General features: G+C 44.3%; 2 protein-coding genes across 2 annotated transcripts; one reads left to right on the forward strand and one right to left on the reverse strand.

Annotated features, from left to right (window-relative positions):
• Positions 1–1,426: 1,426 nt before the first annotated feature.
• Positions 1,427–6,307, reverse strand: st13 (ST13 Hsp70 interacting protein). Its single transcript, XM_061090598.1, has 13 exons — positions 6,198–6,307; positions 5,706–5,845; positions 5,018–5,066; positions 4,757–4,847; positions 4,417–4,490; positions 4,237–4,303; positions 4,058–4,142; positions 3,829–3,939; positions 3,420–3,522; positions 3,145–3,261; positions 2,849–2,888; positions 2,517–2,692; positions 1,427–2,086 (listed from the first exon to the last, which is right to left on the reverse strand). Exons 2-13 carry the CDS (start codon positions 5,813–5,815, stop codon positions 1,952–1,954), a joined length of 1,158 nt encoding a protein of 385 aa, XP_060946581.1. The 5' UTR covers positions 5,816–5,845; positions 6,198–6,307; the 3' UTR covers positions 1,427–1,951.
• Positions 6,308–7,140: 833 nt separating this feature from the next.
• On the forward strand, positions 7,141–13,426 carry xpnpep3 (X-prolyl aminopeptidase 3, mitochondrial). The gene is made up of 11 exons (XM_061090584.1): positions 7,141–7,431; positions 8,239–8,361; positions 8,763–8,950; positions 9,064–9,283; positions 9,401–9,585; positions 10,276–10,338; positions 10,813–10,926; positions 11,065–11,150; positions 11,276–11,459; positions 12,028–12,148; positions 12,380–13,426. The coding sequence occupies exons 1-11, from the start codon at positions 7,359–7,361 to the stop codon at positions 12,544–12,546; spliced, it is 1,524 nt and encodes a 507-aa protein (XP_060946567.1). The 5' UTR covers positions 7,141–7,358; the 3' UTR covers positions 12,547–13,426.
• The last annotated feature ends 472 nt before the right edge of the window (positions 13,427–13,898 follow it).

Raw genomic sequence — 13,898 nt, forward strand, 5'->3', positions numbered from 1 at the left:
GATAATGGACCAAGATTGGCCCTCGTAACCAAAGATCGATATGCGCACACAGTTGGTTTTACCGCATAAACAAGGTGATAAGGACCAAAACTGCAACCATAACGATGACTCCCGCAACTATCCCCCCGCAGATGGCAGAGAAGGGTGGACAGCGAAACTTGGAGGGGGGCTTTCCTGCGTGCTTTTTGAGTTTCATCTGAAATGTAACAATTATGGAGGTCTCCTCATTTGGGTCTTGTTCACGAATCCTGGATTTCAGCCTCCTGCCGAACACACGCACCAGAGCTTTGTGAACAGACTCAGCCATTTTGTCGAACTTAATGTTGGGAACAAGGTCGTCCGGGAGTCCGGCCATGATCATCTTTAGAAGACGCTCTGTGTCTCTGGCCATAACCTCCTCTTTTTCGCCGTTGTAGGCTTCGCACTTCTTGTAGACCTGCAGGATCACCAAGCTGACGTATGTGTTCAAGTTTTTCTCGGCTTCGGTGAAGTAACAGGCTTCCCCCATATCTTTATCCTGTTGGTCCGGCATGGTCTCTGCTTCACCTGCCTTCTGCGTGAACTCCGACGCGTTCTTCGTCTTCTTAATTGTACTCAGTTCGGTTTATTGGCAGCTGGCCACCAATGTCAAGGTGCATTGACCTATTCTAATATATACGCTGACTGCTTTGTATCTATGGGTCAAAGCCTGACATCCCAAGCTGATTTCCTTTGTTCTCGCTTGCATAGAGGAGGAATATGTACGCAAAGGCCTTCCATCAAAGGCATTCATTCGCCTTTGAGACAAATCAGGGTGTTTTCACTTCACTGGTGGCTTTGCTAGATATATTGCAATCAAATGGCCCTTTGTTTGCTTTGGTTAGCATCATTCAGCAGGCATCATCATTTCTTACCTCTCTGTTCCCTCCCACTTTTAACTCAATGTTCTCAATATTGTAGGTTCAAAATAAACAAATTTTACAATACAGAGCCTGGTTTGTTTGTACGTGTTGTACAAACATCCTAACACAACATAGTCTGTTTAAAAATGCTAAACATAATTTCATTAGATAAAAGTGCAACCCTTGTCCTCTGCAAAGCGTCCGGTTTGTCATGGCTAAACCGGCTTCCTGGAAGAGCCAGATGTTGGGTGAGGGCTGGACTGATGTGAAGTGTTTGAAGGGTTTGGTAGCAGAGAGTAGAATATGCCTTCTTCAGGTCTCAGTGGGGGGTCTGACAGGTTTTATACTCTCTGATTGCAGTGATTTTTCTGGATCAGCGCATCATTCTATTTATTATGTTCTTGAGATATCAGGTGAACGAGAATAGGATGGACCGAAAACACAAAGCCTCCGGCCACCGGCTGTCGAGGGCATGGAGGCATACAATCGGTTTTGTATACAACATATAACATAAATAGAGATCAATGAAAGGAACGTCCAACCAGTTTGCAGGAACAGAGGTTTCAGTATTTTATTATCGTGAATCATTTTCCCAATAGGGTGAGAAATTAAGAACAGCACATTTTTGCATTTATAATAGATCTGTTAACAAAACGTTTCTCTGTTCAGAGGAAGAAAAAAAACACAATAGCTAAACCATTACCATGTATTAAATGCCTGTAAAAAGGTTTGAGAGCTAGCGTCAAAAAGCAGGGCTTTCCAGTTTAGCTTCTCCAGATACAGGTTAAGAAATATCAAACTGTGGTTAAGTGAGGTGCCAGCGGAGAAGCGTCAGAGACCTGACTCCTAACCGATTGGTTGCTTGGTTGAGACATCACTAAGTGCTGAACGGCTGATGCAGAACATTAAAAAATAGCCCCACCTTCTGGACATTACACCAAATAAACTGCCACCCACTTCCCCCCCCACGTTTGATCTGCACACAGTGGAATAATTGTTGGCTCCCTAGATTGTTTCACCACGTATTCACTCTCCCCTTCTCCTCTCCACTCCTTTGGTGTGTTTCTTGTTTATGGTTGTGGTGGGGCTCCAAATTTGGCACTGAGCTTGGTGACGAGTGCCATGATCTTGGGGTTGCTCTGGTACTTGGAGATGTTGGCTGGATTCTGCGCCACATCCTGGAAGGCAATCATCACCTCAGGGTCCTAGAGTTGAATATGGAAAATGTCATCTTTATTCACATAGTGCATTTCCCATTTGGTTAAAGAGATTAAAAATCCACAAGTAAGGACAGTTTTTGTTTTGTTTCACATCTCTTCTTCTCTATCTCTCACATAAATAAAAGGCAAAAATGAAAATAAACCCCCCTTCCTCTTTTTAATCTCTTTTAGTGAACCACATCTAAGTCTTTATCTGCGCTGCGCTATCAAAAGGCTCAAATACACATGATCCTGTTTGTGGAATCAACACACGTCCCTTTGTTTCCTGTCTCCTGCCTTCCTCTGAACTCCACCTCCACAGACCATCACCTTCTCATCAAACACAAAGAACTAAACTTTCCAAAATAACAGCATATTTCTTTAAGATGTAGAAAAGGTTTTGGGGTGAACTATCCCTTTAAGGTTCTCATCATACCTTCATGGCATTGAGAAGCTCGGGATCCTTCAGGAGGTCACCAAGACCGCCCATGCCGCCCATGCCGCCCATGCCAGGAGGGCCTCCGCCTGGGAATCCACCCGCACCTCCGCCTGGCATGGCTCCTCCTGGGAACCCGCCTGGCATGGCTCCGCCTGGGAATCCACCCGCACCTCCTGTAAAACAATGAAAAGATTCACCTTTTAACTATATGATGTGACTAATGCTTTTTCCCCCCATAGGGTACTATGCTCCCATGTCTCCTATAATGGCATTTTGAGTGTGTAGCTTATCCCATCATGCAATGAACCAGCTCGGTTCCAGTCTCCTACCTGGGAAGAATCCTCCTCCAGCCTGTCGTGCTTCTTCCTCCTGTTGAGACAAAAGAATGGGACATGTTTCACGAGGCTTTCAGGAGTCAGCAGCGGTTTCTTCTGTTGTTTTAAAAGGGGCCTACAGAAAACTAATTGTGAAAACTAGTGCAGTGCCTGTTTCGAATGGGCCGTTTTCTTGGCCTGTGATGATGCTGGTTGCTGATTCCTGAGCATCTCTAGTCAGCCATTGCAGTTCAACTTTGAAGGACCATTTATAAGCTTTTCCAGATATGAAATCCTCCAGAACAACTCACCCTCTGAGCCTTTGCGTGCTCCTCTCTTGCTTTCTTTACCCGCTCGGTTTTCTCCTTGACATCCTTTTCTTCTCTCTTGCGCTCATATTTGCGTCTGTGCTCAATAAGCTTGTTCGCCTGGAGAGAAAAGGTAAGAACAACACATGAGACAAACTTGATTCCCTCTCTGTCAGTGCCGGTTTCTAAAGACCTCTGATCAAACTGTTACTTTGCAACAGGAACGTGAACATTAGCAGAGATCCCCCCCTATTTCCCTCTCCTCTCGGGTGACCTACCTTAGGCTGGACCTCCTTCAGCATGGCACTGGCGTCCTCGTCGTAGTCCAGTTTGCAGGCTGTGGCCAGGTCCTTTGCTGCCTCCTCCCAGTGTCCCAGCAGCCTGCAGACACACACACGCACAATACGTTACCGTCAATCAGCGAGCAGAAAGCAGGAGCAGACCGGATTAAGTGTTCCCCCACAAACAGACCCCTCTTTGGCAAGCAGCCCACATAGATCAATGGCAGTCAGAAATAATAACTGATATAATCCTAGTTGCCAAAGTTGAGGTGTGTTATTCCTGGGAGTTTTTACACTGATGGTTTGGTCGTGTCATGCGGATGTGAGGTGTGACCTCCCTGCCAGGCGTTTGTTCACACACTGGGAAGTGTCTGGCCTATAGTAGAGTCTTTAAGTAGGAACTCACCTGTGAGCTTTCCCCCTCCACTTGTACGGCTGTGCAGAGTCTGGGTTGATGCTGATGGCTCTGTTGCAATCTCTGATGGCTGCATTTGGTTTCTGCATCTTGATGTAGACACTAACACACAAGAGGACAATCGGATTACACTCATTCAGGACTAAAGAGTAGGTACAAAGCAGACAGCAGACTGAGCCTTTATTATTATTTTATTTTAAAATACACATGTGTCTCTCACCTTGCCCTCTTGGCGTACAGGATGGCTAAGCAGGGATTCAGCTTGATGGCTCCAGTGAAAAGATCCAGAGCTTTCTGTAAATCACCTGTAAAAGAAAAATGTGTAAGAGGATGAATCTAATCTAGTTCAGTGCTGTTTAACTCATCTTCCCAGGCCCGATATTCTGAATCTCTACCTACCTTCTCCCAGAGCATTGATGGCCTCCATCTTCTTCTCATCGGCCTGGTCCATCATCTCCTCTGTGACCTGAGGACATTTATAGACAAGATTACCTCACAAATCCTGTTTCAATGGTTGAAATTACCTTGAATCTTGGTTTGTATTAGAGTAAATTAATTCCTGATTAGTAGACGTTTTACCTCAGCATTTTCAAAGTCTCCCATCTCCTGCGGTTCATCGGTGTCTGGCTCGATCACTCCCTCGTCGTTGACTTCTGAAAAGGCCGACAGATAAACACAATGTTTATAATAAACTTTGCTTCAGTTCACGTTCTTTGCTCGGGTTTAGGTGTCTGGAATGTTTAGGTTTTCATCAGGATCACACAAACAGCACACTAAGTATTAATAAGTGAGATTGAGGGGTGCTGGTAGGATCGTGGTTCCAAACATTTACAGACTAAACTAACCAGCGGCCAGATCTACTGCCTCCTGTGTCCAGAGGTGTGACTAAAGAAACTGTTGAAGGTTTGGATGGACAAACCTATTTCACTCTCCTCGCTCTCGGACAGTGTCGGAGGCTTGGGCTCAGAAGAAGGAGCTGATGCAGGGGGAGGTCCACAGGGACATCCACCCTACCGGTCAGAGAGTTACAGCATGATGTGACCATCAGGGACACATAACTGCCAATACTATTAATCTCCACATATTTGTACACATGTTCGGTTTCCAAACACACATCAGAGTATAAGACTAACATACATAAAATCGAATCATCACACAAGAAGAATAAAAAGCATCTCACGTGGCATGACCCCTCAGTCGGGGGTGCAGGAGGGATCGTTGCTCCCATGCTGCAAAACAAAATCATGAGAGTAATTCAGACAGAAGCCCAAGTCCCTTGATCTTTTCCAGTTCTTAGATTCCTGGATTAGTTAAAACAGATGCTGTTTTAATCTTTAGCTTCTTTCTAAAGGCCGTGAAACGTCTCCATTGTGCTCTTGTGAATGGAAATAAGGTTATTTACACCATGTTTTTTGTCTGAATGTCATGTTATTCTCCTCCAGGGCCAAATGTACGTGTGGATCAGACATTAAGACTTAAACATGGGGTAAATGACCTCGTTTCCATTCACAGGAGCAGTTTGGAGGCATTTGATGTGTTTTTTTACCTTTGACATATCGGTCAGCATTCAATTTAAATCGTATTGGGTTTGTCTGCAACGTTGTTCACCCCTGAAACTCCAGAAGTGTTTAGTTGACTCACACCCCCCCACCACCACCACCCCCACCACCTCCCTCCATCATAGTGGTGAGTGGATAATGAGTAAATTTTCATTTTTGGCTGAACTATCCCTTAAATCTAAGAACACACGTGGCACAGTGACAGATAGAAGAATTCCCTGTGGGTGTTTCGCTCATTAACCAGCTTGTTTAATTAGTGTGTGTGTGTGTGTGTTCGGGTGTGTGTGTGTGTTGACGTGCAGCACTGACCCCAGCAGCCAGGTCCGGAAGAAGCTCATCTCCGGCAGGTGCAGGATCCCCGGGTTGGACTCGCAGCTCTGCACGAAGCCCTTCAGCTCGAACATCTTTCGTGGGTCCATGTTGCTCTGTCACGTCCCGCACACGGCGCGCTGCATGCCGGGAAAAAGCAGAAAGAGAACCCCGTAAACATCCTGGTCATGTTTGCGGTTCTTAGCGGCTAACCACGGCTAGCTATGCTAACCCGGCCGGGGCGAGTGGAGGTCCGCCACAGCCCCAGCGTGACCCCCTCCCCGGATAAACCACAATGTGCAACAACACAACGCGAGCCACTGACTCGATGTGCAGCAGCCTGGAGTTTCTGTTAATGTGAATCCGTCAGTGATGTCATGGCCGCTTGACGCATGATAGCATCCGGAGCTAGCTGCAGCCTGCACACCAAGATTAGCGAAAAACACGGCGGAGCAGCGGGACACAGAATCCTCTTATCCGAGGGAAACGCACCTGTTTGAAGATCTACGCCGATGGCGGCCGGATAGAAACCCCACGGAGGACGAGGACAATCGACTTGCAGCACGGCTACGCTTCTCTGGAGGCAGCGGGGCTTCGGGTTTTCATTCAGGCAAGTTGTGGGACAGCCCGAGAGGTCACGCGCATTTGTTGCCCTGCAGTTAGTCTGTCAGGATCAGGGGAGTTTACAGGAAATCAACCCCAAACCTTTGGATTGTGGTTTTAATGTGAAATTTGACTGTGGAATATTATCACATAATAAACTTAACTCTGTGTGAAAGATTTCACATCCATATATGGGTAAAAGCAAATAATACCCATGATTTTACAGGAATTCTCTGCAAACTGACATGAGACATAGCGTATGAATTCCGATACGGGGATCATGGCTGTGTATGAAATCTTCCATCCACTAACCTTCACTATGAAGTGACTTCTATAGAGAGAACTGTATACTGAGCTCTTATGGACACTCACTACTTGGCAGATTTCTTCTGTGCCCTTGATTACGTCATTGTTACATGCTGGTGGAAAAATTCCATAATACATTTTAAATGCTTATTTTACTCCTTTGTCTCTGCTCTTATTTAAATTGGTAGGAAAGGGCGGGCGCAGTGCATAATGGTATATTGCTCGGTGAGTGACCATCGATTGTAAACTACTTTTCACAATGCATTGTGGGAAACAATGAGTCAACTGTATTGAGTATTGAAAATGAAATGCAACATTTTGTTGTTGCCTTTGCCTGCTGCACCATCTGAAAACATTTACCATTTACCGTTTATTGGATTCTATTGAAACGCTGAGCAGACCTGAAACTCCAAAAAGGTAATTTTTGGTTGAACTATCCCTTTAAGCCAAAAGGGGGCGGGATCAAGCGCCTGGGAAGCCAAACTCCGGGGAACCGAATCCCTCTGCACCAATGAGCATGGGCAGCTGTCAGCTAGCAGCGAGCTAACCTGAAGCTAACCTGAAGCTAACGCTAGCTTCTGACAGCCACAGACAAACAGGGCCGTTTTCACGTCTGTGTTTCGCAGCCACGCACCGCTGCGTGTCTCTGCGTGCAGGCCCCACGCTGCTTGGGACTGTGCGTGACTCTCCACGGCCGCACTGTGGCGCTGTGCTGGGACGCAGCCGTGTCCTCGAGCTGTGACCATGTTGCCCTCCAGCAGCAGAGCCTGGTTCCGCTCCGCTGGGAAGCTGCTGCCGCCGGGGAGCAGGAGTCCAGGTCAGTGAGGAGCTCCAGAGGTTCATCCACATGTTCTCACAGCTGATCACCTCAGGATCACTGGGCTGTTCTATCAGAGTGAAGTTACAGGAAGAAACTTTGCATGCTCAGGTCACTGGTATTTCATAAGAGCAAGTTATAGGATATATAATGAAAAAGAAGCAAATGTTCTCCAAATTTCTACAGTAAAATCTTTTGAAAAGTGATATACAGACAGGGAGAGTCAACACGAAGAAGAGTGAGGAGAAATATCTGTGTCACCTCTTCAGGATTATTTTAAAACAATATTCAATAGGAGCAAGATATGAGTGATATAAAGAAAAAGTTGTCAACTTCCCTTTGAATTTTCTCCAAATTTCTACAGTCAAAACTTATGAAGTTATGGGCGATGTAATTAAAAAGAAGCAGATTTTCTCCAAATTTCTATTGTAAAATATCCTAAAAAAGTGATAAAAAGACAGGGAGAGTATACAGGACCAAGAGTGAAGAGAAATATCTGTGTCACCTCCTCAGGATTATTTTAAAACAATATTTAAAAGCAGCAATATATGAGTGATATGATGAAAAAGTTGTCAACTTCCCTTTTAATTTTCTCCAAATTTCTACAGTCAAAGCTTATGAAACTTGCCACATGGACAGTGGGCTTCACCATGAAAATTAAAAGTTAGCAACTTAGTCTCCCTTTTCTTTTTTTCTTACCTGAAACTTTTATCCTCTCCTTCAGTAAAGTTCCTCTCTGACATGATGGTGCCTCAGTGGATGCTGGGAACCAGTGTAAGAGTGTTTGTGTTGTGTGTCTGTCTCTAGGATGTGTTAGGTGCACAACCAGAAGTGTTTCTCTAAAGCCCGGAGGTTTGAAACCAAAGACGGTTCCCCCGCGGTACCTGGGCCAGCCGAGCCCGTTCACCCACCCACACCTCATCAAGCAGGGTGAGTCCTGTCATCTCACCTGTGCTGAACCAGTACAGTTACACTTTTAAGGGAAAACCTGCAATTAGTCACACAAAGCACATATTCATGTCACATTTAGAAATAATAGTCTAGTTTTGGTGATGATCTTGTCACAATATCTCAAAAACTCTATGAAAAACTCTATAGTTTTCTTGATTTCACAAATGAACTGATGAGATTCTAGTGGTTGAAGGTCCAGATCACTTTCAGCTCACAAAACAAGATTTTGGCCTTGGACGGTATTTTTTATCTGAAAGGTGAAAAGTCAGCTTTAATTTTCGGTAGAAACTCTTTTCTCTTCAATATTTAACACCAAAACATTGATTGTGACCCTGTTTCTCGATGTATTCAACCTGAAAGCCGATCTCTTCCCCCCCCAGGTGACGTGACCCCGGGCTTGAGCCAGACAGAGTATGAGCTCCGGAGACTCCGACTGGCCTCGCTGATCGAGGCCCAGGCCGACCGGCTGGGACCCTCTGCGTCCTCCAGCAACCACGTGGTCATCGTTCTGTCCCACCCGACCCGCTTCATGACCAACGACATCCCGTATCCCTTCCACCAGAACCAGGTGCCGTTTGATTTCATGTTGCATTTCTTCATCTTCACTTGAATCATCTTCTTCCTCTGTGGGTTTTTGTTATCAAGTCTTCCCCAATTAACCAGGAGTCATGTATTCCCCAGGATTTCCTTTACCTCAGCGGCATCTTGGAGCCGGACAGCGCCTTGGTTCTTCACGGGAAAGGGCGACCGGATCAGGCCATCTTGTTCGTCCCCCGCAGAGACCCGGGGAGAGAGCTGTGGGACGGGCCTCGCTCAGGGAAGGACGGGGCGGCGGCTTTGACCGGCATCGAGAGAGTTCACAGCACTGAGGAGCTGGGTGTTGTGCTCAAGGCCCTGAAAGGTTGGTGTCCAGCCTCTTAACAGAACTAACGTTATGAGATAGACCTCAAGGAAAGCTGACGTTTGACCACTGACTCTTTCAGATCTTAACCTCATAGTTCTGTCTACTCCCTTTCAGGCACCGTGCTTTGGTACGACAGCTCTCAGCCGGCCCACCCTCGGCTCCACCAGGCCCACGTGAGTCCTGTGCTGGAGCCGGGGCCGATGCCGAGCTCTCTCAGGCCCCTCATCCACTCGCTCAGGGCCCTCAAGAGCTCAGCAGAGGTGGCGCTCATGCAAGAAGCCGGTCGCATCACAGCACAGGTTGGTGTTTAACGGACTTCCAATACTCTGAGGACCCATTCTGTCCTCACACCTCACTGCTGCAAATCTTATATTCATTATTGACATAAATAATCAAATGTTGTCTTGTAGATAATAAACATTATAGTATTATTATACTATCAAATTATTTAACATGTTTTAACACCACTTTAGCACAAACTCTAACCCTGAAAGAAAATTGTAACCCTCAAACAGCCATTTGACACACACATACAAACACAGAGTAACACTGATTTCCTAGAGACACACCCTGACCGGAACCTAAACTTAAAACATGCGTTCACCTTCAAATATAAGGTGATTTTCGTCCTCATAAGGAAGGCAAGTCCCCATAATGTGACTGTTGAACCAGATTTAATCCCCCCAACATGAGTATTACCTGGAACACACATACACCTACTTAATCTATCCTCATCTATAGTTCTCAACTCTTAATAAAATCATTTTACACATAAATTACTTCCTAATGAATAGTACTTCTTTACGTTATGCTGTTTGTGTATTTGTTTGTTGTATGATTTCACCGTCAGTATTATTACTTCCAAATACTTGCAGTATTTCTCTTTTCCTGTATCGTAATGTACTGATGTCCCTCAGCCACGCTGTCTAACACGTGTAGAGATTCTTTTCAACACAAGCGGGTCACCAACACAGATCCTTGTCTTTCAGGCTTTCAGGAGGACGATGGCTCTGTCTAACGGAGACGTCGATGAAGCTGTGCTCTTTGCGAAGGTGACTGAAAATCTTTCTGTGGCACTTTACAGGCTCACTATCACATGTGGCCCTTACTGATCTCCATGTCTGTTATTGATCAGGCTCTTTAATATAATTACCGGGGGCATAAGTATCATACATTGATTATTCAGTACCTGCAGATGTTAATAACTGTTCCTCATTAGCACCTACAAACTGACCGTAACATATTATATATAAAAGGGACAGAGGTTGATTGAGATGTTTTAATGAGAAAAAATAAATCATATGAGTCGATATTGGTATTAATCAAGATGAAGTTTAAAGACTGGTTTTAAAAATATATCCATATATAAAGGCCTTTTTGTGTAATGTGTTATTTCAGTTTTTGTTTAAAAGAGAGAGTTGTCAACGATTGTGCAGTTATAATCCTATATACTACTTATAGTCATTATAAATTATATACTCATACTCTGAAAAAGCATATTAATAGTACAAAATACTCCCCTACAGTTTGATTTTGAGAATCGGATCCATGGCGCCAACTTCCTGGCGTATCCTCCTGTGGTCGCTGGAGGAAATCGAGCCAATACTCTTCACTACATAAACAACAACCAGATAATAAAGGTAACGGAAGGTGCTGCTTGTAGGAAAGGATCAGTCATGTGATATCAGGTGCAATCTAATTCCTCCGGAAAAGATAAGTTGTACAACCGTATGTAAAGTAATCACTCCTTGTATTTCTCTCCTGCTCTCCTGCATCAGGACGGTGAACTGGTGTTGCTCGATGGTGGCTGTGAATACTTCGGTTATGTCAGTGACATCACTCGGACATGGCCGGTAAATGGAAAGTAAGTTTAACAAAAGGTTAAAAATACAAAGCTTTTTCATTCATTAAGAAACTCTAGCAGGTCAGTGGACGTCAGGAGACACAAACACACAACTGTAATGTGCTGCTCTCACCTCCTTCCTGCAGATTCAGCGCTGCCCAGGCGGAGCTGTACGAGGCCGTCCTGGAGGTCCAGCGCTCCTGTTTGTCTCTGTGCTCCCCGGGTGTGAGTCTCGATCACATCTACAGCACCATGCTGGCTCTGCTGGGACGGCAGCTCAGGCGGCTCGGGATTGTTAAGGCCAGTACCAGTGATGCCGATGTACTGAAGGTAATAATCAGAGAAATAATGTAGTGTTTCAAATTGCAGTTTGAACAATAATAGATTCTCGATGATTATTCCTGTGCTGTACACCTGTTTGTAAGCGGCTCTTAGCTTTTAGGATACAAAGTTGTAGCTGAAAGAAACAAAATGTCTCAATATGCCTCTCAAAAAGTTGTAATTTCCCATATAGTGTAGTGAAGTGTCCATCACCCACACCAGAGAGTCATGACAGAAATGATACAGACACTGTTATCATGTCAGTCGGGTATTAAATACATTTTTAATATTTTTACTTCTGCCAAGGTGGTTATGTTTTGTTAAGTTGTAGATTCAGGTTCTTCTCCACAACATTGTAAGACAGGACATTTTGGGATATTTCAATTTGTTAGGAAGTGATGAATGGATCTTGTTGTAAAAAATAGACAATTATAGATTTGAGTATGTATTTTTCTATCATAAGAGCCATACAGAAGTAGGTTTGGCAGAGGTATTACTTCCAGTGAATGCCACTTCTAGTTGGTATATGAGTTTATTGATGTCCTCATCCCTATATTTCTTGTCATGCTCGTCCCAGGCTGCTCGACGTTACTGCCCTCACCACGTTGGTCATTACCTGGGCATGGATGTCCACGACACCTCTGAGCTGTCCCGCTCACAGTCTCTACAGCCGGGAATGGCCATCACCATAGAACCAGGTATGGATAACCTAGGCTTTTACATACTTTCTCACCATCTTGATTCTTACTGAAGATGTGCAGATGTGGCTGTTGATCGACAATCTGTGTGAAAACAGGTTAAAAAACCCAAACACTCACATTCTCTTCTGTAATAACTTCCCATTTCAAATGATGTATCCCTCTCTTCCTCTCCGGCTCATGTTATTCCTGCTTTCACACATGTCCCCCTTTTCTCCTTTTTTTTTACAGGTTTGTACATCTCTGAAGACAGTGACCAGGCGCCAGAGCGTTTCCGTGGCCTGGGCATCAGAATTGAGGATGATGTGGTGATCCGAGACAAGGGAGGCCCTCTGATTCTGTCCTCTGACGCGCCAAAGACCATCGCTGATGTAGTACAGGCCTGTGCCCAGAGATAGGGCAGCGAGAGACAAGTGAGCAAGTAAGGCACAGAGTTGACAGGAGGTCTGTGTGCTGTGCTGCTCAACTATCCCCGTGGTGATGACGTCTTTGGGCTCAGGGCTCCGCTACATGACAGGAGGGGGTGCTCTGCAAGTCTCAGATTTTTGTCAATTTTGGAAACTGTCGTGGAAGCTCCTAGATTTTGCAGAAAGTCCTGTGAAAACATAATTTAAGAAGACGATTACAGTCAATTTGAATCTTTAAATCCACGACTGTTAACTATGCTGTAACTGATGAGTTCCTCTTCAATGTAACTGCACATCAGGGCAACAGTGGTCACAGCATACCACACGGAGCCCGACCCTTATCATATACAACCGATTTATCCTGTATTGTTGTGGTGCTATCGGCAGGTGTCAACCATGGAAGTGTTTCATTCTTAAAACCTTAATATTTATTTTTTATTTCAGAGTAGCTTCCATCATAGCATGCCGGGTTAAACACTTTAATTTGTCGTCTTACTCAAATACACACATTTTTCTGTTACACCCAAATATGCATCATTTTGATGTTGCACTTCACAAGATGAAAACACCAAATGTTGAATATGCTTTCGTTGTACTGTAGGAGGGTCAGGAAGGACCAGAGGAAATCAAATCAATACAACACCATCATGGGATTGATCAAGAAGAACCTGTTGAAAACTGCTGCTCCTTATGAATCAGGAATGATTATAGGTATTACGCCAATGCACAGGAATATGACAGTGTTTGTGAACGTGTGTGTGTGTGTGGGAATTGTGTCTTTTTAGCAGAGAGAAAAATGTGATATCCTTTAGGGAAATTGTGTTTATATATATATATATGTATATTAAAAAGATCTTTCTTTCATAACTTATCACTTTTGTTGGTTTGACTCAGGTCACTGATGATGGACAGCATGATGGAAAAAAATGATGCTAATGGTAATAGTGTCTGCACTGAATCAAGTTACAAAACCTTGACTGTGACGCAAAATAATATGAACGTATCTCCTCATGGTTACAAGGTCACACAGACAAAGATCCCAGTCCTGATATGGAAGTAAGGTCTCCCTCAATATGGTGTTGTGGATTACTTCTCTGACAAAAATATGTTTTGCAATACAATAGAATTTAAAATGTATATACTGTATAATTATTGTTCAAGTTTCACGCTAAAGTTTTTGTGATTAGTGATGGGAGTATTTGTGAATACTGCTCCTGACTGTATGTGTAGTATTTGTGAATACTCCTGAAAGTATGTGTAGTATTTGTGAATACTCCTCCTGACTGTATGTGTAGTCTTTGTGAATACTCCTGACTGAATGTGTAGTATTTGTGAATACCCCT

The sequence above is a fragment of the Limanda limanda genome, chromosome 17 (assembly GCF_963576545.1).
Source record: "Limanda limanda chromosome 17, fLimLim1.1, whole genome shotgun sequence".
NCBI lineage: Eukaryota > Metazoa > Chordata > Actinopteri > Pleuronectiformes > Pleuronectidae > Limanda > Limanda limanda.